Source organism: Delphinapterus leucas, chromosome 1, assembly GCF_059928025.1.
Source record: "Delphinapterus leucas isolate spDelLeu-1000000601 "Yukka" chromosome 1, BTC_Dleu_Yukka2, whole genome shotgun sequence".
NCBI classification, from domain to species: domain Eukaryota; kingdom Metazoa; phylum Chordata; class Mammalia; order Artiodactyla; family Monodontidae; genus Delphinapterus; species Delphinapterus leucas.
The window spans coordinates 178,910,348-178,936,389 of NC_143129.1; the positions used below are offsets into that span (position 1 = coordinate 178,910,348).

Sequence of the window (26,042 nt, forward strand, 5' to 3'; positions counted from 1 at the left end):
CTCCCTGAGACCGTAAGATCTACAAGCGCAGGGATAGTGCCTGTTAGCTCCCCAATATTTTATTATGAAAGATTTCAAATGTACAGGGAAGAGGGAGGAATTTTACAGCCAACATCCATATACCCCATGACCTGGATTCTACCTGTTTCTGACCCCATTATATCTCCATCCTGCACTGTGCCTGGTATCTAGGAGGCCTGCGATAAATCTTTGTTGAATGAAAGTGGTTCATATCCTTCCACATCTAGGATGATAAAGATAAGATGAACAGGTATGCGTGAATAATATTTATGTCAGCCTCATCTGTTAAGCGTGAAAAACTGGAAACAACTTAAATGCCCATGATAGAGGACTGGCTAAATAAATTATGGTACATCCTACAGAATGGGATTCCTTGCCATCAGTGACAGCGATGATGTAGATCTGTGTGTATTGACATGGAAGGGTGTTCCTGATGTACTGTTAGGAACGAAACTAAAGGAAATTGGGTATGATATGACATTATTCTTTTGTAAAGTTAAAAAATCAATACATGTATATAGGTAGTGCCTATTTTATGCCAGGTACTATTCTAAGTACTTTACATGTATCAATGCATTTTAACCCTCACAACAATCCTAAGGGCTGAGTATTCCCGATTATCCCCATTTTACAGGTAAAGAAACAGGCAAAGAGAGGGGAAGTAACTTGCCTAGAATCACACAGCTCTTTCCATGGGAAAATGCCTTGGAAGTTACACACAAAATATGATAGTAGTGACAATACCAAACGCTAACGTGGATGTGAAGCAACAGGAACTCTCATTCATTGTTGGTGGGAAAGCAAAACAGCCACTTTGGAAAAGAGTTTTGTGGTTTTCTTAAAAACGAAACGTACTCTAGGGACTTCCCTGGTGGCGTAGTGGTTAAGAATCCGCCTGCTAATGCAAGGGACACGGGTTCAAGCCCTGGTCTGGGAAGTTCCCACATGCCGCGAAGCAAATAAGCCCGCGCGCCACAACTACTGAGCCTGTGCTCTAGAGCCCGCAAGCCACAACTACTGAGCCCACGTGCTACAACTACTGAAACCTGCGTGCCTAGAGCCCATGCAATGCAACAAGAGAAGCCACTGCAATGAGAAGCCCGTGCACCGCAAGGAAGAGTAGCGCCTGCTCACGGCAACTAGAGAAAGCCCGCGCGCAGCAATGAAGACCCAACACAGCCAAAAATAAATAAAATAAAATTAATGAATTAAAAAAAATAACCTAAATGTACTCTAACCACACGATTCAGCAATCGCGCCCTTGGTATTTACTCAAAGGAATTGAAAACATGTCCACACAAAACCCTGCACGTGGACGTTTATGGCAGCTTTATTCGTAACTGCCAAAACTTGGAAGCCACCAGGATGTCCTTCAGTGGGTGAATGGATAATGGACTATTATTTGGCACTTAAAAAAAAAAAAAAAAGAGCTATCAAGCCATGAAAAGACTTGGAGGAAACGAAAATGCATATTACTAAATAAAAGAAACTAATCTGAAAAGTTGTATGATTCCAGCTACATGATATCCTGGAAAAGGCAAAAACTATGGTGACGGTAAAAAGATCTGTGGTTGCCAGGGGCTGGGGGGGCGCGGGGAGGGAGCACAGAGGATTTTCAGGGCAGTGAAACTATTCTTTTTTTTTTTGGATAAGTTTCTTTTATTTGGAATAAAAATGTCCAGTTTTGAAAAGAAAAGTTTTCCAAAAACATAAGTCCTCAAACCACAAGTCTCCCCATGACGAGGTGAATTCCTGAACACTGCAGGGGGGGTTACTGGAGATGCTGATTGCTTAAGACACTAATAGGAAGGCAGTGAGGAACAGCAGGGCCAGGCTTCAGTCAGACAGACGTGCGCTGCCGCGGAGGAACTGCATAGGCTGGCTTTGAAGTTGGCTTCTCCTTTGCTTCTTTTTATTTTGTTAAACTTGTAGCTTTACTTTCCTCAATTTCTAGAATATCAGTTTCTAGATATTCTGGTTTATGGGTTATCATCATTTTGCTTTATTCCCATGTCCCTGATCTGTAACTTCACCCACCCCACTTCCCCTCTATGGACTCCACGGTGGCTTTTAATGAATTCTCTGTACTTTCTGTTACTATGTAGTTATAGAGTGACCTGAGAAGTGAAACTCATAAATCGAGTTGACCTAATACCAGGGCTTTGTGCACAGAATCCACCAATCTGCTCAGAGATGGTCTGATCTGAACCACATCCCCCACCGTGCTCCCTGGCTTCTGCTTATGGCAGTAGATTTGGGGTCAAAGGCACCTTCAGAACTGGACCATCTTCCCGGTGGAGCATCGTGATTTACAAGGCCTCTGGGTCCTCTCTGGGGTTGGCCTCATTATTGGTGGACCTGCTGGTTTCAGGACTTAATGAAGCTCAGGTTGTTGATGTCTCATCGCAGAAAGAATTCAGTGAGAGCCAAAGTGATAGGTAAGAAGTGGATCTATTTAGAGAGAAACACACTCCACAGACAGAGCGTGGGCCATCTCAGAAGGCGAGAAAGGCCAGGGCAGTGAAACGATTCTGTATGACATTATAATGGTGGATACATGTCATCACACATTTGTCCAAACCCATAGGATGTACAACACCAAGAGTGAACCCTACACAGCATTGTAAATCAACTACACTCCAATAAAATTAAAATTAAAAGAAAAGAGTGAACCTAATGTAAACCATGGACTTTGGGTGATCATGATGCATCAATGTAGGGTCATCAGTTCTAACAACTGTACCTCTCTGGTGCTGATGTTGATAATGGGGGAGGCTGTGTATGAGTGGGGACAGGGGGTACCTGGGAAATCTCTGTATCATCCTCTCAATTTTGCCATGAACATAAAACTGCTCTAAAGAAGTCTCTACTCTATGTATGTATATATATGGTTACTTCTGAGAGAGAAGATTTAGCATAGTTTCGATTTTTCCTTTTGCCTCTGTTGCGTCTCATTTTTCTCCACTAATCACGTCTCACTTGTGTACTTTTTTCCAGGAACACTGCTTCTCAAGTGGTGAAGCAAAGTGAAGTCTGGAGAAGGGAACACTTGGCCACATACCTAAGAAGACTCCCTCAACAGATGTCCCATCGTGATCAGATTCAGCGCAATATTTCAGTCATGCAACTATGTGAGAAAAGAGTTGCAATCACCTTTGTCGGAGCTGGAGAACTGGATCCCCACCTCGTGGAGGAGATGCTCCGTTTCCTCCAGCCAGGACAGTGACAGGCGCAAGATGTCCAGCGCCACCTTCTGGAGCCCTGAGACAGGTGGGCTCACCTGCAGGCGCTGCAGGAGGTCGACCTCCTTCTTCAGGTCATCGCTACAGCAAGACATTTTCATGCACGCCTGGAAAGAGATGAGGTCGTGAGGAGCCCAGGCACCATCGCCAGAAATAGCACCTGACGGTTGTGACCCACGAAGAGCAGAGTTCCTGACGTGCCCGTGAAGCAGGCAGCGCCGTATGTTGGCCGCCCTGTGACGGCCCAGTTCTACTTGCGTTTTTTGGGGGGGCGGAAGGAAGGAGGCAGCTTTTATTTCATGTGCACTCTAATTTGGACTCTGGATGGTCAAAGAGACCCTTTGTTTAGGTATAGGCAATTCCAAAGCCAAATTGCCAAGGACGATTTGGCTGAAACGAGAACCAAATCTGGCTACAGAATTCCTGCTGAGATCAACACACAGGCTGGTCATAAAGTGCGGCTTCCTGATTTGAAAGAGTGCTGACAAGCCAACATTTGCACAGACTCCCCAAATAGTAGCTGCGTATTTCCAGAGAAAGCAGAAGCAGCTGCCTGATGGGATAAGCTGGATCCCTGCGTGGGGGCCACGGAGTGGGGGCTCTGCCAGACCCTCTGGTCCCATCTCCTCCAAAGTCAAAGGCAACAAGGCTAAGAGCAGCCTTCCGCTGCTGGGACAGAAAAGAAGAATGCAAATAAAGAGCAGAATGTTTCTTTGGTTTCTCTGGAAATAACACGGGGCTGTTTTTTTCCTCGGGGTCTGGGGCCTCCCAAAGGCAATGCTTGGAGTGTGTCGGGCAGCTTCTCCTTGGCCACACCAAGTTCACCTGGGAGGCATTTCTGGAGGTCCTTTTCTTTCTGATCCCAAACAGATTTCTCCAACAAGAGAAAAGGTGGACTAAAAGCAGAGCTGGACAATTTCCTGAACAAGGAGCACAAAAATGAGACACAGGGGACATCTGAGAAATGGAGAAGGGGGCACCTGGCAACTGTCTAAGGATGTCTTCAGCTTCACGATGTTCTCTGTCATTTCCTCCTGTTCGCAGCTGCTGAGCTGGGTCTCCTTCTGCAGGGTCCGCTTTTTCTGCCGAAAGTTGATATTGTCCTCTGTGACCCTGGTGATCTTCTCTATTAACTGGTGAGAAAAAGAAAAAAAAAAGATTTAAAATGCAGGGTGGGGCTTCCCTGGTGGCGCAGTGGTTGGGAGTCCGCCTGCCGATGCAGGGGACGCGGGTTTGCGCCCCGGTCCGGGAAGATCCCACATGCCGCGGAGCAACTGGGCCCGTGAGCCATGGCCGCTGAGCCTGCGCGTCCGGAGCCTGTGCTCCGCAACAAGAGAGGCCGCGATAGTGAGAGGCCTGCGCACCGCGATGAAGAGTGGCCCCTGATCGCCGCAGCTGGAGAGAGCCCTTGCACAGAAATGAAGACCCAACACAGCCATAAATAAATAAATTAAAATGCAGGGTGGCTCTGGGGGGAGAGGACCTGGAGGGCTTCAGCTTAAACTCAGAGGAGGGAGGTCCTGGCACGTTTTGGCGATGGCTCTGGAGGGTGGATGTCGGCTCTGTCACCAGGGCATGTTTCCCAGGATCAGAGATGGTTTTTAAGAGCCAAAGGCCTGTCATGTGGCCACGAGTGTGTTCTAGATTCTTCTGCATTCTGGGAGTGACTCATCACGCTGAGCCTGATGCTGTGGGCCCCTAAAAAGGATGTTCTCCAAGAGAAGCCCGTGGTGTGATCTTTTGACCCGCGCGCTGACACCCAGGGTTGGAGAGGATAAACGGAAGAATAATAAGGCAATTGTTACAGCCAGAGGCCCATCCTCACTGCCATATGCCTCTTCAGAAGGAACGAGCGAGCGAGGACGCACCGTCCATGCTGAGGCCGCCCCTTTCCTCGCGGGACTAACAGAGGTTAACCGTGCAGGTCTGGAGACCAGACACGGTCCTGGGTGGTTTAATTTGATTTTCACAGAAACACTGCAAGGGAGTTTAACTGGCTTTTACTTTAAAAGCCAGGAAGTCCCAGAAAATCATAACAAATCTTTATGGTGTGGCAACAGTGTGAAAAATATGTGCCACCAACAAAAAACAGAAACATATGCTCCCAGTGTCTGGAGTCCCGGGTCCCTGAAGGAGAAAGCGGGGAAGAGAGACGAACCTGCTGATCGGAGACGGGTTTGTCCTGGAACGGTTTCACGCGTCCATAGGTGGCCTTGATGACCTGACTTCTGAAAAGCTCCAGCTGCAGCACAAAGAAAGGGAAGGGGATGAGGTGAGCGGTGCAGCTGCAGCCGCAAGGGTGGGGGAGGCGCCTCCATCGCTGGGTCTGGGAGAAATCGGTGAGAAGGCTCTGCACGCCTTTAGTGGTCATTATGGGTAATTAACACCTTCACCTCTCACCGGAAGGGGCAGTGCCCACACAAGAGAGGGGGACAGCAGGCTCTAATGACTTTTCAGGTGTGCCCGCCTAACCTAGCCGACGCACATGGTCAGCACACACACACGTCTCGGGCTCTCGGAAGATTATCCAGTGGGAAGTCCAGGGCCAGGAGCGCTCTTCCGCGATTGCTGCGTTGGCAGCAGGCTGTGAGATAAATATCGAGGTTGTCAGCCTGAGTAACGCGTATAATCAGCAAGGGCGCCTGGGGAGAGAAGGAGGTGCTGCCTGCTGCCGTTTTGTGCCTTAGACCTTGTGTCCTGAAGACGACGTCTCCTGTATTCCTCTCCAGGTCCCCGGAGCCTGGTGCAGTGCTTGGCACACAGCAGGCACTCAGTACATGTTCATCGAATGCTTATAACAGAAACGTCTGTCAGGTCAGATGTTCCAAGTCCTCTACTTCAGTTCAGCCAGTTTTTAATGAGTGCCTCCCTGGTGCTGGTGTCTTCATATTATGGATGATGAAACAACGCAGTTAAATTAAATCAGGGCTTCGAGAATGACGAGTTCAAGATGCCCCAGGCTCATGAGACCTGAACAGCAAAGAAGCCCAAGTTTCTCTGGAAATTTACCAACACGATGGCCCTTGGCCTGGGTTTTTGGCTCACTGGCAAAATCTGGTCATGAAAGGCTCTATAACAGAGCCCTGAAGGACCATAAGGGCCACTGAATCAATGAGAACGTCCACAGGTCCCAAGACACAGGAGTCTGCTGCACACCAGGGAGCTCTGGGAAGCCAAGCAAAGGAATTGTGACTCTCCTAAGGACACCTCTGCAGTCATCCTGCCGGAAGCCAGATGGGTTATTGGAGGGACTCTGTGTCGTCTGCTGGTTTCATGGCCAAGGGAGGGTCCTAGCTCGCCCAAGGAAGAGGCTATGTAGAGAGGGCCCTGTGGACGATGGCCCGCATTACCACCAGAGGCGCCCTACGGGACTGCTTGGCGGGGGGGTGGGGGTAGGGAGGGACAGGTCCTGCTGGACGATGGGCTGAGTCCTGTGGTCACTGGCCTGGGGAAGGGCAGGACCTCAGGCCGGGAGCGGGCTGTGGAGACAAGGGGGTGAAGCAGGAAAGCCCAGGCAGCGCAGAGAAGCCTCGTTCGTCCTTTCTCTCTCGAGTCTAGACTTGGAGGAATCTCAGTGTCTCTGAGGGTCTTCCTGGATGACCCCTGGTCAGAGCCATGACCAGGCCCTCGGCAAGTGGCGCAGATCATGCCCTCAAAGCAGGTGTGCGCCGTGGGTGCAGAGTGCCAGCAAGGTGAGGGGTAGCCCAGGTGCATAGAGGGAAGCCCAGACTGGCGGGCTCTCTGCCTTGCTGAGGGATCGGCACCCTGAAGGAGAAAGGACACCAGGGGTGATGGTGTGGAAATTGGTTGAAGAGGCTTTAAAACCCGCCTGAGGGTCAGCATCATCATTTAACTTGTGGGTGCCTCTGAAGTTCAGCGCGTGGGAAAAATTCTGGTCACACTGATGGTTCAGACTTGGATGCTGCCAAACGGCAGGGCTTTGGGAGCTGGGCTGGGTGGGATGGAGGGCTCCTTTAAGGATTGTGGTTCCTAACCCTTTTTGGTGGTTTACAGATGCTTCTGAGAGTCCAGTGAGTGACGAGGTGGACTCACTCCCCCAGAAAGAGAAAAGCACAAACACATGCGCGCGAAACGTTCTTGGTCCCCCTGGGGCCGTGGCTGCCAGGAGAGGATGCCTTGCGGAGGGGTCCAAGATGGGCTGCCCTCGGTGGGCCGTGTTCTGGAGGGCCAGTGCCCCATCTTGGGTTCTTGTTTGCTCTCCCTTAGCCTCTGGTGAAGGCTCGTTTGCATGTTCTGGCCCTCATGTCTGTGCCACGTGTAAGAGGAAGGGCCACTGGGCCATCTTGGGTCAGAGCCCTGGGAAATGGCCCTCTCCCCACCCTGCCCATCTCCATCTGGCATAAGCCGTGGTATTCTGGGTTTTAATTTATTAAGAAAAGTGGCAGGACTTCCCTGGCGCTCCAGTGGTTAAGACTCCGTGCTTCCACTGCAGGGGGTACGGGTTCCATCCCTGGTCGGGGAACTAAAATCCTGCAAGCCACGCAGTTTGGCCAAACAAAACAAAACAAAACAAAACAAAACAAAACAAACAAACAAACAAAAAGAAATGTGGCATTTCCCTGGGGACACTGACTGTAGCATCTGTTTGGGGGCCCAGAGGCAGAAAGATCGCTGTAAATGTCAGGACAAAAAATGTGAAGGAGAAAGTGCTAGAAACACCACTGGGCTCAAGAGCTCAAACCCTTCTCAAGAGGGAAGCGCACAGCTGGTTCACGGGGGCGGGCCTATGAGCTGGGACTGGCTGCTTGGTCAGGGTCCCAGGCAACAGCAGACACTGGAGTGGGCAGCTTCCCAGAAGGAAAAGCCTCTTTAGTGACGTCCACTGGGGACGCGGAAACCGCACAAAGCCCTGCCCCTGAGATAAGCGGGTGAACTGAACCAGGCCGTCTTCCTCCTCTCTCATCCCTGCCGGCCGCTTGGGTGCGGGGTTCCGTGGAGAGCACGGGCCCGTGAAGCGGCTCTGCAGCGCGCCTACCTGACCTACTGCCCTTTCCAAATTGGCTTTAATGAGGTTTTCTCTGCTCCCCATTTCTTGCAGCTGAAGCAATTTCCTTCTGGAATCCTCCTGAAGCTTCTCTTCAACCTGAAAGGATGATGAAAGCGTGGGCTTTGCTGCTAATGTGACCATCATGCCCTCTGGGGAAACTCTTCTGGGGGGGGCTAATGGCAGTGGGGGAGTCCCTGAGGGGTAGGGACAGCTGCAGCACAGTGGCACGGGTCACAGGCACGCACGGGGTGGAGGCAAACTCACAGGGAGTCGCTCCCTACAGGAAAGGGTCGAGCTCTGCACCCTGGGCTCAGCTATGTTCTACCGCGGACTCCAATCCCAGCTCGGTCCCTAACAAGCCGTACGACCCTGGGAAAGTTATTTCACTGCTCCGTGCCTCGGTGTCCTCATCTGTCAAATGGGGATGATGATACCCGTACCACTGCACAGAGTTATTGTGGGGATTCAGTGTTTGGAATAGTGCTTAAGGGCTCTGTGAGTGTGTTAAGTACTGTTGTAACCTATGAAAGGTGGACGGGAATGTCCGCCGAACAGTCTCGTTCTAATAACTCGTGATGGGTACTTGGAAATGTTATTATTGGGTTTATTATCATGACTATTTGTCGTTACCACTTTGAGCACCCTCACTGGTGGAAACCTCTCTGCAGGCTTGCTAAAGCAATGTCTGTTAAGAATTGCAGCCTGCAAAGGAAGGCGTTTAAAAGTGGAGAAGCTGGCCTACTTTCCCCCCCTTGCCTGGGTAACAGTCAACGCGCGATAAGCTTGGGAATGCTCCACGCTACCCTTTGCTGGCCAGTGTAGGCCTCGCAGCTGCTCAATTCTTGGACGCACCTGCTGAGCCCTGGGCTCTGGCACTAACAGGAAATGAGGCAAACTCTCGTAAATAAATGGAAAGATTCTGTGCTGAAACCAATTCACAGGCTGTTTATTAGGGATCTGAAGAGGGGGATCACAGGGATGTAATAAAAGGCCCAGAAAAGCCCTTAAGAGCTTTCTTCTGAGTAGTGTGGTGCAGTGGAAGAGCCTCTCAGCTCCGTTACCTTGGAAAAGTCACCTAACCTCTCTGGGCCTTAGTTTTCTCCCAGGTCTAAACACGCTCTGACTTGTATTTCAGCAGCCTTTTTCATATGCTGCAAAAGCCAAGTCCAACCTTGGACTCTGCCCTTATCTGTGTTCTCCATGAACGGCCCCCATTCCCATCCCCAAGCCTCAGAGTCACCTTCAGCGGCCGCCCTGCTCCCTCTCTCACACTCGCTGGTCTCACGCCTGTCCTCCAATCCCTCTCACATGCAAGCTGGCCTGTGACAACTGGCCTCCTCGCCTCTAGTTCAGTTTCTTCCAGTGCAATCTTAACGGTACTGTGAGAGTTACCCAGCTGTAAGGCAGCTCTGTCCAACAGAACTTTCTGCAACGATACAGGTACTCTGAGCGAGGCTGTGCTGTCTAATACGGCAGCCACCAGCCACATCTGCGTATCGAGCACTCGAAACGTGGCTGGTGTGACGGAGGAGCTGAATTTAAAATTTTATTTAATTTTGATTAATTTCAGTGTAAACGGTAGCATGTGGCTGTTTGCTACGCCAGGGTAACTGAAGTCCGACGAACCTGGAGTCAGACAAAACCGACTGTGCAGTTGGGCTAGTTCCTGTACTAGTAACTAGTAGCCTTGACTTCCTCATCTGTAAAATGGGGAGGATGATTTCTAGGTCACAGCGCTGCTGTGAAGATGAAGAGATGAAATGTTCGGGGTAATGCCTAGTACATGAGAAATTGTAACTATCATTTTCACCCTTATTACTGTCCACGAATGTCATTGCATCAGTCCCTTGTTCAGAAGCCTTAGTAGCTCCCCACTGCCTATGGGGTACAGAGCCCAAGCACCTGAACGAAGGCAAAACACCAAGCCAGGGATTCAAGAAGCCCCTACGAACTCTGAACGAGGTAAACAAAAATGAATCCACACCTAGATAAACCATAAAAAAAACTGCTGGAAATGAAGGGAAAAGACAATCTTAAAAGCAACCGGAGAAAAAGACAGATTATGCAAAGGTACAACAGTTAGGCTTACAGATGACTTCTAACTAGAAATAATAGGAGCCACGAGACAATAGTGACATATCTAACGCTATCTCTAATGTGCTGAAAGAAAAGAATTGCCATTGTAGAATTCAATACGCAGTCAAATGTGTTTTAAGAATGAAGGTTAAATATACATCTCCAGACAGACACACAGGCACATCTGAGAATTTGTCATCAGCAGAGCCACAGTGAGGGAAAACACTAAAGGGTATTCTTCAGACACAAGAAAAATGAACGCAGATGGATGATCAGAGAGGCAGAAAAGACAAGCAACAGTAAGGGTAATGTGTGGATATGATACTGACTATAGAAAAACACTAATAATGTCTTTTGGGGTTTTAACTATCAAGAGGAGTTTAGAAAATGACAGCAATGGCTTATAAATCTGGAGGAGGTAAGTGAAGTTAAGGTGTTTGAAACTCATTGCACTGTCAAGGAGAAGGGCGTAATTATCAACTACTATTGCCTCTTGGTAAGTTAAGAATGAGTATTGTAGTCTTTAGGACGACTACTAAGAGAATAGTAGAAGAGTGAAAAACTTAATTAATGTGTGATTTTGGTGAGTCAAGGATGAATGCTATTGTCTTACTATTACTAAAAGAATAGTAAAAAAAGTGAAATATTTCCAAGCTAATAGAGGGGGAAAGTGGAATGAGAGAAAACCATCCACTCAGAAGGAGGCAAGAAAGGAGAGAAAAAGGAATATAGCACAGATGGTACAAGTGGTACTGAGCATTAAGGTAGATTTAAACCCCAGCACATGAGTAATTACATAATATAAATGGACTAAAAGTCAAAGATTGTCAAACTGGATTTTGTAAAAACGATACGCTATTTGGAAGGCATATGTCTAAAACTTAAGACAAAAATTGACAGAGAAAGTATGAAAAAGATATGCTATGAAAACTCTAACCAACAGAAAGCCAGTAATGAAGCTAAATGACAAAGAAGACATTAAGGGAGAAACACTACTAGAGATGAAAAGGGACATTTCACGCTGATCAAAAGTTTTGTTCTACAGGAAGTATTAGGATTCTAAATTTATATGCACCTAGTAACACAGCCTCAAAATATATAAAGCAAAAATCGTTAATATTAAAAGAAGAAACACACAAATTACAAACATGTTGAGATTTTTAAAAACATTCTCAATGACTGATGGAACAAAAAGACAAAAAAAAATCAATATGAGAATTTAAAGTTGGAACAACATCATTGGCAAACTTGCTTGAATGGATCAATTCTTTCTTAGATAATTTCACAATTAAGATTTGAAGGCGGTCTAGGGTAGTGGTTACACACGGGGGCTTTGGAGTCAGGCAGGCCTGGATTCAAGTTCTGCCACAACTACTTTATGCAAGTGAACTTGGTTAACTTCCTTCACCTCTGTGAGCCTCAGTTTTCCCGACTGTAAAGTGGGGTTAACACCAGTATAGACCGCATGGGGTCATTGTGAGGATTAACAGAGATGATGCAGGTGGAGTGCTTGCCCCAGAGTGGTTGCCAGGCCGACCTGTCCCCGCCATACCTTGCTCTTTTCCCGTAGCGTCTTAGAGATCAAGCTCTGCTCGGTACTGCTCCTTTTCAGCTCCTCCCTGAGCTTCTTCATTTCTTTCTCCATGTCATGGATTTGCTGAAAAGAGTTCCAACAACAGGGAAGTCAACTTCATCACTCATTTCATCCGGTTCATTAAGGCAGAAACCTAGTCTGGGATTCGCTTAATTCCTTCCCTTGGGGGCCAATTCTACATCTTTAAGGCAAAGTAGACTTTCTTTCAACGGATGCAATGAAAGTGCTGGGTGAGGGAAATTTTGAGTTTCTTTTGAAGATCAGCATGGATCCTGGATTAAACAGTACAAGATACCTATCCACTCATTAGAATCTCTTTCCTTGGGGTATATTTTTGAGTCCAATCTAAATAAGGGCTGTTTGGAAGACACAAATGGGCACAGTTTGGAAGAAAAGAACAATGAAATTTTTCTTTTTTCTCATTTGAGGCAGAGAGGTGTGCTCCTGACATAGAGAAGAGCACACGTCTCCTGCCCCTGTCCCAGGCACCGTCCTTCCCAACGGATGGAAAACGTATGCCTGGTGATGTGCACGAGGGTTCGGCTGGTACAGGGGGTGAACATTTACATTTAGTGGTCATCTTTTCATTGTATGCATTTTTATGTTCACCTTCCATACAAGGCCAGTGATACATTTGCTTTTTATTTTGTTTTTATGAATTGGTGTAAAATTGAATGTATTTAAGTAAAAATACGTAAAGAAGAGTTGTGTTAGTAACAGTGCTCAGGGCTGTGATGAAACTTGTGACAGTGGATCATGAAAGTCTGGGCATCACAAGTCCGGGGGTAGGGACCACGGTGAATTTCTAGCAGCATGTGGTGGCCACCCTCTTCCCTTTACCCAGGGGAAAATCTGATGAGGGGCCTTGAGCCAACTGCCCAGAAAATCTGGGGAGAGCATGTTTTCCATGGTCTTTTCACCCATCTCTTTGAGGCTAGCAAATCAAAGAATTATGAGACTACATTAACAGACAAACACCCGGAAAGCCCCAGAGCTTGTGCTAGCTAATGGGCCACGGAACCCCTCCAAAACCCTGAAGGTCACAATCTAGGCTTTCAGTGGACACCTAGGGGTGAGGAGGTTCAACGCACGGTTTTGCAGAGTTTTAACTCTTTCTCCTGGGCTTCCCAGTGCTCATTCTGGGCATCTTCCTTCTGTAACTCTTCTTTCAGCACTGAGCACTGTGGAGAAAAAGGACAAGGCCACGGGGGCTTGGCTGGGGCTCCCAAGTCCCTGTGTTCACGCCCAGGAGTGTTTCCTGCTGTATAACCCAATCACACCTCTGAATTCTGAGAGGCGAGACCATTTGTGTGATGGGAGCACGGGATCCTGCAGTCGTTTCCAGTTCACCCCTCTCATGAGTTCTGAGAAATAGAGCGTCTAAATTCCTCTTCAAAAACCAGCAAACTTCACCGCAGGGGAAATGAAGCATTGTAGAGTCTGGGTGCTTAGGGTGCAGGGATTGGGATGTTTTCGCTCTGTGGCCGGTGAGGGTGGAGGGGGCGGAACCCGTGAGCCCGGGTCCATCTTAGGGCTTTTGTGCAGGTTGCATCTCAAAGACACAACTGCCCCGACTGGTGTGGAGGGGTAAACGGAGCTGTCTTTCCCGAGGGCGGCTCGGCAACAGGCATTAAGGGCATAAGGATGGATGTGCCTTCTTTTGACCCAGCAATTCCCACTTTAGGAATGTACCTTAAGGACAATGGCTGGAGAAATAAGTAAATCTGTAGTTTCAAGGATGCTCTTCACAGAATTGTCAGTAACAGTGGAAGAAAAAAAAAAAGAGGAAACAACCCAAGTGTTGTTTATAACAGCAGACCACTTTATAACACTGGGTACATCCAGGAGAAAGTATGTAGCTTTTATGACCAATGATAAGAGCGTTGATTTATTAGCACGGGAAAATAGTAAGTATTTAAAAATTTAAAAAATGTGCATTGTATAAATTCACTATAAAATGATTGATTGATTTCTAGGCAATATATAGAAACAAGACTGGAAGAACATACATGAAAATATTAACACTGATTTCTCAAGGTAGCATTTCCTCTCCTCTCTTTTTATTTTTTCTTTTCAATGTCATCTACTTATTTTTCTAAAATTAACACACATGATGTATGTCATTAAAAAAAAGGCATCTCAAATGTTCACGAGAGCAGTACCCTTGGTGGTGACGAGCCCTTGTGCTATTGGCCAGCACAGGCTAGAGGAGAAGGGACCTCATTCCAAGGTCGATGAGGAAGGGGAAATGGGGACATAAATCATCCAAATGCACTTCAGGAGGTAGAAGAGCCAAGCAGGTGCTGTCTTTGCGTATTCCTTCTACTTAGCACCAGCTCTGCATCCCCTTCCCGTCCCCAACACACACACACACACACACACACACACACACACACCCCACATAAAACAGCTATAGCACATGTGTGGGAAGACACTCTGCTTGGGAGAAATGAATGCAGAGGGCTTGGCCAGGCAGCTGACCTGGGGCAGAGGCAGATGAGCACAACTAAAACCAGCCTCCCACGTCTCAGAAAACGATTTTGTCATCCCCATTTCACAGATGGGGAAATGGAGGCCAAATAAGTTACAATCAAAGAAAGCTCTGGGATTGGACCCTGGTCTGTCTGATCCCAAAGCTCATGCAGTGCCTTTCACCAGCTCCAAACTGGGTGTGGTACTACGTACCAGGTATTACTTATTGTGCCTTTTCCTTGGAACCTCAAGATCTGTTCTCACCCCACCCCCATGCAGACCTAGCTATCGGGTAGCCGCTGGGAATCTCTGAGTTGCCACCTGAGATGAAAGCTTTGAGGTTTTACCTTGACTCACAGAAACAGACACATCATACAAATACTGAGAAATCTTATCCTATAGAGCCAGGATTCTGAAGTTAGCATTGAAGGCAAGATTTGCAAATAGTCAAAGTTACATGTAAAAAGCTCTTTGCTTGCCTACCACGTTCATTTTCCATAGAGAAATTCTACACACTAAAGTCTAAGGAAGAAATGAGAGTCTGCGTGTTTGCACCTGGATCTTCAAACATTCTGCTTTGAAGGCAATTAAGAGAACCAGTGGTGCTGGGACCATGATGCAGCCGTGTGGTCATCCTTGCTCACAGAGAGATCATATTCTGTTTAATATTAAACTTTGCAATGGCAGTATATGCTAATAGGTGTGTTTGTTGCTGGGAGCAAACAAACTAATTTATAATAGGGGTTAGAAAATGTTTGCTGGATTTGAATATATATTATGCTTATTCTGAGCCACATACACGCTGTACTTTGAAAAGCTGCAGAGAAGTTGACCACCTGCCCAGCAGCTACCCTCCCTGTGCCCCTGGGCACTGGCCTCATCTCACCACCGTGTGTCATGTGACTCCACTGTGTCTGCTTTTCGCAGCTACAATTTGCTGATGACCCGACACTCACTCTGGAGCTGAGGGCTTGGAGCTGGTGATCCTTTTCTTTGTTCTCACTCTTTAGTTGAGTCACCTCCTGTTTTAGTTGTTGAACTTGATCATCCTTTACTAACACATCTCTTTGCAAAGATGACACCATCTCTGTAAAAAAACCAAACCAAACCAAAACAAAAAACTCATGGAGGTCAAAGAGGCAGGAAGGATTATGGGCAACACCATGGCTGTCAGCCAACGTTCGGACAAGACCTTCCAAGCCTGGGCCACCACCGGTGCCCGCCTAGAACTGGGGAGGCTTTTTCCAAGGGTCCCAGAGCAGGAATGGGAATGAGAGCAAAGTCCACGGAACATGGTTTGAGGCTTCAGTGAGAATGAGGGGCAGTCAGCACCAGTGAGAGAAGAAGCCTTTGGGGGCCCCTTGTGGGCACAGGCCAGGTGAAGCCAGGAGGAGAGGCCACACCATGGGCCTGGGGAACAAAGGCGCAGCACAGGGAAGGTCCAGGAATTCTTCTCCAGAGGCCAGGAGACGGGCTTGTGGCAGAGGGCACTGCTGGACACTGTTGATGGGCTGGTTGGTTGGACCCCTCTCTACCACTTATTAGCTTGGTGGTCTTGGACAAGCTCTTTCACCTCCCACTGTCTGTCCCGCACAGAGTTATTGTAAGGGTCAAATGAGACGGTATGTCCCAAGCACACAAAGTGGCTAAATTATGTTTGTTACATGGCGCCTATTATGTTTCTCGGCAGCCAGCTTCCAAAATGGCCCCAATGGTCCCTGCCGCCTAGGATTCATGCCCTGTGTAGCCCCTCCCACCCTGAATAGGGCTGACATGGGTAACCAATATGATACTGTGGAAATGACGGAATGTTTCCTCCCAGGCTGGGTCATAAAAGACACTGTGGCCTCCTCTTTGCTCTCTCTTGAATCACTCACTCTGGGGGAAGCCAACTGCCGTGTCGTGAGGACACTCAAGCAGCCCTAGAGAGAAGCATGTGTGCTGAGGGACTAAGGCCTCCAGCCAAAAGCCACATGAGCAGCCATTCTGAAGGGGGATCCTCCGGCTCCCCCCGAGGCTTTAGATGACATGACTGATGCCCCAGCCGACATCTTGACTGCAACTCATGAGAACTCAAAGTCACCCCCCCCTCAAATTCCTGAACTACAGAAACTGGGTGAGGTAATAAATATTGGTTGGGCTTTTATCCATTACATTTTGGGGTAACTTGTTATGCAGCAATAGATAACTACTCCATTACTGTAGTATCTTTTTTTAAACATCTTTATTGGAGTATAACTGCTTTACAAGGGTGTGTTAGTTTCTGCTTTATAACAAAGTGAATCAGTTATGCATATACATATGTCCCCATATCTCTTCCCTCTTGCATTGCAGTATCATTTTGAATAAAAGTGGGAAGAAGGGTGCATAAATGCAGTGGTATTGGGTTATCTCATACGGTTCTTTTCTTGGAAGAACATTAGGCCCAGTTTCATTGGCAGGTGTCAATCAAGAATGTATATGAAATAAAGAACAAAATGTTCCAGAATTTCATTTTAAAAATGAGCTTTGCCTCCAGGACACGGTTAAGTTACTTGGAAATCCCTCTGGGGTTTGCCACACTTTGAGTGGGTCCAGCTCATCTCAAGCGTTATCCCAACCCAGGTCTGTCCCGACTCCCTGATTGGGGAAAGTGGGATCTGAGACAGGCTTGATGCTTGGATGAGGTTTGACTGGCCGCCATACGGGAGGAGGGTGAGGACCAGCGAGTTCATCCTTAACATTCCTGGTGCCCAGAACAGCACCTAGCCTGGGGGAGGTTCTCAGAAAATATCTGAGGACATCCCAAGTTAGGGCGGAGCATAAGCAGAGACCTGGGGGCAGCAGGGGGTGCGGGGGTGATTAAGTTGCAGAATGAGGCAGAAGAAAAGCGCAGATTCATGGAGATGGTGATTCACGTGCGACTCAGCGCTGTGCCTGGCTTTTACAGCTGTGGGTATGTTTCCTGCCACGCGCTGGCTGCTTTAAGAGTGATGTGCCCCTCCGAGGCTCACTGCCTCCTCCCTGTCACCTGCTTCTCTCCCTCCCCTCGTATGTGAGTGGTCCCATCCTCTTCAGGTCTCTAGACATGTCAGTTTCTGCTTAAAAAACTCCACTGGATTCCCAACACCCTTAGAATAAAAGCCCAGACCCCCCGACCCTGCCCAGCCCCACAATCCCTTGTGCACTCCATGCAGCCTCACTTGCCCTTGGTTTGTCCTTGCCCACCTGAAACAGGTCCGCTCTAAAAGAAGGGCGTAGCCGTTGAGGATACAACATAAACTGGTTAGAATCAGCTAGGTCCAAGGGGGCGTAAGATTCGACTTCCAGTGGAACTTGAGCCTCATTACAGGCTCACTGTAATACATTAGCGAAATGACACACCCACCAGCACCAGGACAGTTCCGAGGCTGACCATAAAGGTTGAAAAGTGGGTGGTGGGGCTTCCCTGGTGGCGCAGTGGTTGAGAGTCCGCCTGCAGATGCAGGGGACACGGGTTCGTGACCCGGTCCTGGAAGATCCCACATGCCGCGGAGCGGCTGGGCCTGTGAGCCATGGCCTCTGAGCCTGCGTGTCCGGAGCCTGTGCTCCGCAATGGGACAGGCCACAAAAAAAAAAAAAAAAAAAAAAGTGGGCGGTGGCCCAATTCCTGGAAATCCCCGCCCCTTCCCCAAAATATTAGAGTTCTCATAATCCTCCCACTCATTAGGCTATGAAATTACCCAGCCCATAAAAACTAACCGCCCCATATTTGGGGGCCTCTAGCCTTCTGAGATGGCCCACGCTCTGTCTGTGGAGTGTTTCTCTCTAAATAAATCCATTTCTTACTTTGTCTCTCACTGAATTCTTTCTGCGATGAGACATAAAGAACCTGAGCTTTATTAAGTCCCGAGACCAGATGTGAGATCTCGATTAAAAGATAGTGGGTTCTGACTGGGTTCGAGTCCCAGCCCACGGGTTCAAGCCCCACCTGAGTTCCATGGTTGCACACCCACTAAGCTGTTCTCCCTTGGCCTCCCCCCTTGAAGCACTGGCCACCACGACACACAGTTTATTTTCTCCACAGCACCACTGCTCTCTGAAGTGGGCTTGTTTATTCATCCGTTTACTTTTATTGTCTGTCACCCCCTCCCAAGTCTGCGAGTACAGGAATCTGACTGTCTTGCTTGGCTCTCCCTCCCCAGAGCCTGGAACGGGGCCTGACACCTAGTAGGTGCTCAATAAACATGTTGAAGGAATGAAGGAATCCAGGGAATCGAAGCTCAGCCACAGCTGTGCGTTGGCTGCCCCTCTCCCCACCCAAGCCCTTTATCAGGGAACCACCTCTGATAAAATTAGAAAATGTTTTCACTTGGGCCCAAGTGCACTCGGCTGAAATGGGTGAGACAAAGGGTGCCTTAAAAGAGTGACCCCATTTTGTCCACGCTCTACTTGGCACTCAGGCTGGTTTGTAGAATCACCCAAGCCACAAGGCGAACTGTGTTCTCCCTGGTGGGGCCAGTGTTCAGGAGACCTTGTAGCCAAGAGATAACATTCTCTCAAATATTTATCAGGCCCTGCCCTCGGAACTGGGTGGCAAGAAACCTCCACTGGGGGAGAACTCTAATGCACCGACACGGGTGATCCCTGAGGTTGCACCCAGGTCACGGGCACAGGTGTGGTGGTTGACTGGTGATGTCTGCAGGGGGAGGGCAGAAGCCCTGGGGCCCAAATGCAGAAGGGCCTCACCTGATGTGATGGCGGTTTCCCTCCTTAAGTTCTCAGCCTCGTTCTTCAGGGATGTGATTTCTAAGTTTCTCTCAGACAGGGTCTGGCACAGCACCTGGCTGTAGCCTTGCTGTAGGGCACTGATCTGTGGAAGGAGGCAACACACGGTCAGAGGGGGCCAGCCAGGCCTGCAGGACATGCCGGTACTTCTCCAACGTTGGGCAAAGAGTCGGGTTGATCTTGGGTCGGGGTGTTGGGGAAACCAAGCTTTTCAGTTGTAACTAGTGGAAGGGGCGGGAGGGGGCCTGTTCCTTCAGTGACCACCATGTCATAGGTCATCGAGACGTGAACCTTATCTCCGTGGCCACCCGGGGGCTCAGGTGCCTCTGTCTTCCTATGACCTGGGGATTGTCAGCCATAAATAGACCAGCTGCTGGTTCCAAATCATCCAGCACTGACGGGATGCACAGCAAAGTTCAAGAGGCGGGAGCAGGTTATAAAATGAACTCCCTCTAATGATAATAGTGGATAGTTTATACCTCACAGGACACTCCAGAGTTTACAAAGCCCATTCACACATGCTACACTGATACTCCTCACAGCGTTGCTGAAGGCTGATGTTCCCATTAATGTTCCCATTTCGCAACGGAGCAGGTTGAGACTCAGAGAGGCGAGGTCCCTTGCTCGGGATCACGCGGCTGGTCAGAAGGGGAGTGTGATTCAAACCCAGTCTTTAGTTGCCTGGTTCCTCCTTCCCAGGTGGCTCTAGGAATGAGCATGAGAAGTCGGAGGCTGTAAAGTGTGGCATGGACTGGGGAGCCAGACTGTGGCCTTCAAGTCCTGTCTCTGCCAATTTGTGAACACAAGGAGGACACCATATTCTGTTTCCTTTTTTTCAGTCTGTACGTGGGGTGATGGTAGTCCCAACCTGATAGGATTGTTAGAAGTATTTTAATAAGTTAGCATGTGTACAAGTGCTCAGATCATGCCTGGCACACGGTACAGGGGGATGAGCTGGGACGGTCCTCTCCTCTGACTACCCATGGGGTGTTTTAGCTTCAGCTTCCCTCGTCTGGCTCTGGGGAAGGTGGTTGGTAATCTTTATGTGTGCATTTGTAAGCCTTGCCAGGCTCACTTAAACACCAGTGTGGTTGTTATTAAGAGGAAATACAGGACCACAGGCCGGCTCTATCTAAGGCTGCTGTGAGCACCTTAGAGGGCGGGCCCCCCTCCAGGGGTCTAGGTCTACACGCGGGGCGCGGAAGGCTCTCCATCAAAGGCAACATTGGTAAGAGCCCGAAAGTAGCTGCCAGGCCTCGGCCTCCTCAGAGCAGGTACCCGAGAGGCCGGGAAAGAGAGCTGGGCCCGGAACCCCCTCCCTCTCGGTCTGATGCGGCCAGACTGCTTATTCTGAGTGGCCAGGCCTTTCCCACCTCAGGGTGCACTGTGGGCCTTTGCCCTGTGATTTTTCAGGTGTCAGGCCTCAGTACTCCCACAGGGACACATTTATTGGGGTGTAGATGCCACACAATCTGTAGACAGGACAAGAGCTAGCTTGTTTTGATATCAAAATGGAAGTGACAAGGAGAAGGGTGCAATTTCTTTTCTTTTTTTAAAAATAAATTTATTTATTTTATTTATTTATTTTTGGCTGCGTTGGGTCTTTGTTGCGGTGCACAGGCTTCTCACTGCAGTGCCTTCTCTTGTTGCAGAGCATGGGCTCTAGGAGCATGGGCTTCAGTAGTTGTGGCACGAGGGCTTAGTATTTGTGGCACATGGGCTTAGTTGCTCCGCGGCATGTGGGATCTTCCCGGACCAGGGCTCGAGCCCATGTCCCCTGCACTGGCAGGCGGATTCCTAACCACTGCGCCACCAGGGAAGTCCTGGGTGCAATTTCTTTGTTCTTCTAAGGTAAGTTTGCCAGATTTAGGGGAGGAAAAAAGGATGTTCACTTAAAATAGGATTTCAGATAATGAATAATATTTTAGTGCAAGTGTGTCCCATGCAATATTTGGGACACACACTAAAACGAAATTCTAAAATTCAAATTTAACTGGGTGTCCTTACTTTATCTGGCAACCCCACCCTAAGAGAGTTCCTAAACTTCAGTCATTCATATACCACTTTCACTATTTTTCCCATGTCTCTTGGCTAGCCCCACTATAATTTCTGAGCATTTTTCGTAGAAGCAGCTCCCTTTTTAAACTTAAAAACTTGCATTAAATTAAAAATAACTGTTATAAGAGTAAATAGAGACTCAGTATCTTAAATAAAAATAATCCCTCCAAAAGAAGAAATACAGGAATTTCCCTGTTTACCATCAGACCAGGTTGCGGGCATCACATTAAAAAAAAAAAAAAAAAAAAGTTTGGGGGGAGGGGTGGGCATGCCCAGGTAATGGGGTTCGGGCGTGGTGACATGGCCACCAGATGGCGCTCACAGCCTTTGGTCTTGGTTTGTGTCCTTGGAAATCTTGTCATTATTACTCTGGTAGAATTAACAGAAGCGTCAAGGTCTCACAAGTTTTCTGACTCATTTCATGCACCATCATGGTTCAGAGTCTCTGACACTTGGGGCAGTTACACTTCTTTTTCCCTGGGGCACCTGAGACATTACTGGGGGGGGGTCTATGCTAGAAGTCGCGGGGACACAGGCCACTCTGCCCCCCACTCTCCCCAAGGCTATATTTTTGCATGTTTGTGCTTTGGAAACTTTGAGTAAAAAAATTCTTTCACATCTTACTTTTCTCTGTTGGGGGGAAATACAACTTTTCCATAAAAGGTCCTTGGAACACTGAAAGTGTTTGTAAGCTCTTCTCAGCGTAATGCTTTTATTTACATGATACCAGAGATAGAACACACAGAGACAAACTTCCAGAAGGGAAAACATACGTTCCCCTCTAAGACTCCAGTGCTTTTGACAGATTTAAAATATGTCAATCTAAGCGTCCGAGTTTTAGGATTTCGGATTGCTGGAAAACTCCAAAGAGTCCTCAAACCTCTTTGATACTTTTACTACCAAAATAAATATCCATATTGTTTGTAATTGGCATAAATTCCAAGATGTTTAATGTCTGTTAAGCTGTGTAATAAAATGGGCACTGAATCATAAGAAAGTTAATAGTGTTAGGAGGAGTGATTGTTTCAAGATAACAATTTGGCTTCTAATTAGCACAGGCATATAAGAGCACATGGAGGTAAGAATTTTCTAGTGACATTGTAGCGGATCGAAGATCTTTGAGAGCAAATCATTATGCACACACCTTCGGGGACCAGGGAAAACACATAAAGTAATCAGAACGATAAATCAACCTGCCATGTGGCTTACACTTCTGGTAGAACGCTCTGCAGGTAGTAGAATAGTTAAGAAACTAAAATGTCAGTGGATGAAACTCGATTTGAGTTCAAACCAGTGGAGCCTCTGGTTCATATATGCCTTGTTATAAAATCTTCTCCTTCAGTTATAAGTGAAGCTCCAGTGGTAGGGGAGGCAACAGCATGATGCATCAGTGTAATTATTTCTAGATAATTTCTTTGTAAAAAAACATTTTTCCCCCCCAGATATCGGCAGCCATTTTAAACAATACTCAAATTGTGACTTGAGTCACATAATATTTCAGTTATAAAAAAAAAGGTATGTGGGGAATTCCCTGGCAGTCCAGTGGTTAGGACTCCGTGCTTTCACTGCTGGAGGCCTGGGTTTGATCCCTGGTCGGGGAACTAAGATCCTGAAAGCCGTGTGGTACGGCCAAAAAAACAAAGGTATGTGGGAATAATTCAGCCTCCTCCATGTACCTGAAAAAGACATGTCATTTTCTCAGGAAAGCTCTGAAATGGGAGAATAACTGAAAGGAATATTTCAGCAAAATTGGGCTCAGTTCAAGAAAAAGATGCTCATTAATATGTCAGCTACATGTCAAGGTAGCTGTTTGCACTAATAATTCCTATAGGACCTGTTACTTTCATTGTTTTTTCAAAACCAGGTTCGAAGGAGAGTCATTAGTTCGTTTAAATATTAGAGCATGTATTTGTTTACTTGTTTATTCTGTCTGCCTCACTAGAGCATAACAGGGGGAAGGATCATGTCTGTCTTGTTCTCTGCTGAATTCTTAGAGCCTGGAAGAGGGCATGGCACGGGATAGGCCCCCCCAAATATTTATTTGAATGAATGGACGGATGGATGGATGGATGAATAAGGAACAAACAAACAGACACGGTCCTAACAGAGTTCTAGAAGGTTACTGGGCCCAACCTTTGCCTTCATGGAACTTACAGTTTCCTGCTAGAATCTCCTAGGTTCACCACACACAATCTGTGTCCTTTCTAGAGCATCGTTTCTAGGACTGAGACTGTGTACCTAGAATCGGTTACAGAAGGGAAAGACAGTAAACAGAGAACAAGAGAACCAAGGCCCCCAAGCACTGACTACGGTTTTTTTTTTTTTTCTCTCTCTCTTTTTAAAAAAATGTTTATTTATTTATTTTTTTTTCTTATTAGTCACCCATTTTATACACATCAGTGTATACATGTAAATCCCAATCTCCCAATTCATCACACCACCATTCCCCACCCCCTGCCGCTTTCCCCCCTTGGTGTCCATACGTTTGTTCTCTACATCTGTGTCTCAATTTCTGCTCTGCATACTGGTTCATCTTTACCATTTTTCTAGGTTCCACATATATGCGTTAATATACGATATTTGTTCTTCTCTTTCTGACTTACTTCACTCTGTATGACAGTCTCTAGACGCATCCATGTCTCTACAAATGACCCAATTTTGTTCCTTTTTATGGCTGAGTAATATTCCATTGTATATATGTGCCATACCTTCTTTATCCATTCGGTTGTTGATGAGCATTTAGGTTGCTTCCATGTCCTGGCTATTGTAAATAGTGCTGCAATGAACATTGGGGTGCATGCGGTTTTTGAATTATGTTTTTCCTCTGGGTATATGCCCAGGAGTGGGATTGCTGGGTCATATGGTAATTCTACTTTTAGTTTTTTAAGGAACCTTCATACTGTTCTCCATAGTGGCTGTATCAATTTACATTCCCACTGACAGTGCAAGAGTGTTCCCTTTTCTCCACACCCTCTCCAGCATCTGTTGTTTGTAGATTTTCTGATGATGCCCGTTCTAACTGGTGTGAGGTGGAACCTCATTGTAGTTTTGATTTGCATTTCTCTAATAATTAATGATGTTGAGCAGCTTTTCATGTGCCTCTTGGCCATCGGTATGTCTTCTTTGGAGAAATGTCTATTTAGGTCTTCTGCCCATTTTTGGATTGGGTTGTTTGTTTTCTTAATGTTGAGCTGCATGAGCTGTTTATATATTTTGGAAATTAATCCTTTGTCAGTTGCTTCCTTTGCAAATATTTTCTCCCATTCTGAGGGTTGTCTTTTCGTCTTGTTTATGGTTTCCTTTGCTGTGCAAAAGCTTTGAAGTTTCATTAGGTCCCATTTGTTTATTTTTGTATTTATTTCCATTACTCTAGGAGGTGGATCAAAACATATCTTGCTGTGATTTATGTCAAAGACTGTTCTTCCTATGTTTTCCTCTAAGAGTTTTATAGTGCCTGGTCTTACATTTAGGTCTCTAATACATTTTGAGTTTATTTTTGTGTTTGGTGTTAGGGAGTGTTCTAATTTCATTCTTTACATGTAGCTGTCCAGTTTTCCCAGCACCACTTATTGAAGAGACTGTCTCTTCTCCACTGTATATCCTTGCCTCCTTTGTCATAGATTAGTTGACCATAGATTCGTGGGTTTATCTCTGGGCTTTCTATCCTGTTCCATTGATCTGTATTTCTGTTTTTGTGCCAGTACCATATTGTCTTGATTACTGTGGCTTTGTAGTATAGGTTGAAGTCAGGGAGTCTGATTCCTCCAGCTCCGTTTTTTTCCCTCAAGACTGCTTTGGCTATTCGGGGTCTTTTGTGTCTCCACACAAATTTTAAGATTTTTTGTTCTAGTTCTGTAAAAAATGCCATTGGGAATTTGATAGGGATTGCACTGAATCTGTAGATTGCTTTGGGCAGCATAGTCATTTTCACAATATTGATTCTTCCAATCCAAGAATGTGGTATAGCTCTCCATCTGTTGGTATCATCTTTAATTTCTTTCATCAGTGTCTTACAGTTTTCTGCATACAGGTCTTTTGTCTCCCTAGGTAGATTTATTCCTAGGTATTTTTTGTTGTTGTTGCAATGGTAAATGGGAGTGTTTCTTTAATTTCCCTTTCAGATTTTTCATCATTAGTGTATAGGAATGCAAGAGATTTCTGTGCATTAGTTTTGTATCCTGAAACTTTACCAAGTTCATCGATTAGCTCTAGTAGTTTTCTGGTGGCATCTTTAGGATTCTCTATGTATAGTATCCTGTCATCTGCAAACAGTGACAGTTTTACTTCTTCTTTTTCAATTTGTATTCCTTTTATTGCTTTTTCTTCTCTGATTGCCATGGCTAGGACTTCCAAAACTATGTTGAATAATAGTGGTGAGAGTGGGCAACCTTGTCTTGTTCCTGGTCTTAGAGGAAATGCTTTCAGTTTTTCACCATTGAGAATGATGTTTGCTGTGGGTTTGTCATATATGGCCTTTATTATGTTGAAGTAGGTTCCCTCTATGCCCACTTTCTGCAGGGTTTTTATCATAAATCGGTGTTGAATTTTGTCAAAAGATTTTTCTGCATCCATTGAGATGATCATATGGTTTTTCTTTTTCAATTTGTTAATATGGTGTATCACATTGATTGATTTGCATATATTGAAGAATCTTTGCATCTCTGGGATAAACCCCACTTGATCATGGTGTATGATCCTTTTAATGTGTTGTTGGATTCTGTTTGCTAGTATTTTTGCATCTATATTCATCAGTGATATTGGTCTTTAATTTTCTTTTTTTGTAGTATCTTTGTCTGGTTTTGGTATCAGGGTGATGGTGGCCTCA

General features: G+C 46.7%; 1 protein-coding gene and 1 long non-coding RNA gene across 2 annotated transcripts in view; one reads left to right on the top strand and one right to left on the bottom strand.

The window, feature by feature from the left end:
• Positions 1–9,464, top strand: part of LOC115803874 (uncharacterized) — a 29,811-nt gene extending 20,347 nt beyond the window's left edge. The window contains exons 2-3 of the long non-coding RNA XR_004024673.2: positions 3,019–4,399; positions 8,323–9,464. This is a non-coding gene — a long non-coding RNA (uncharacterized LOC115803874). The remainder of the gene's footprint in view (positions 1–3,018; positions 4,400–8,322) is intronic.
• The window catches only part of FHAD1 (forkhead associated phosphopeptide binding domain 1), a 136,506-nt gene that overhangs the window by 53,791 nt on the left and 56,673 nt on the right, over positions 1–26,042 (bottom strand). Inside the window, 8 exon segments of the mRNA XM_089900795.1 lie at positions 3,175–3,370; positions 4,244–4,396; positions 5,422–5,505; positions 8,260–8,367; positions 11,900–12,004; positions 13,033–13,122; positions 15,370–15,500; positions 19,121–19,244. Coding sequence (XP_089756921.1) covers positions 3,175–3,370; positions 4,244–4,396; positions 5,422–5,505; positions 8,260–8,367; positions 11,900–12,004; positions 13,033–13,122; positions 15,370–15,500; positions 19,121–19,244 — 991 coding nt within the window.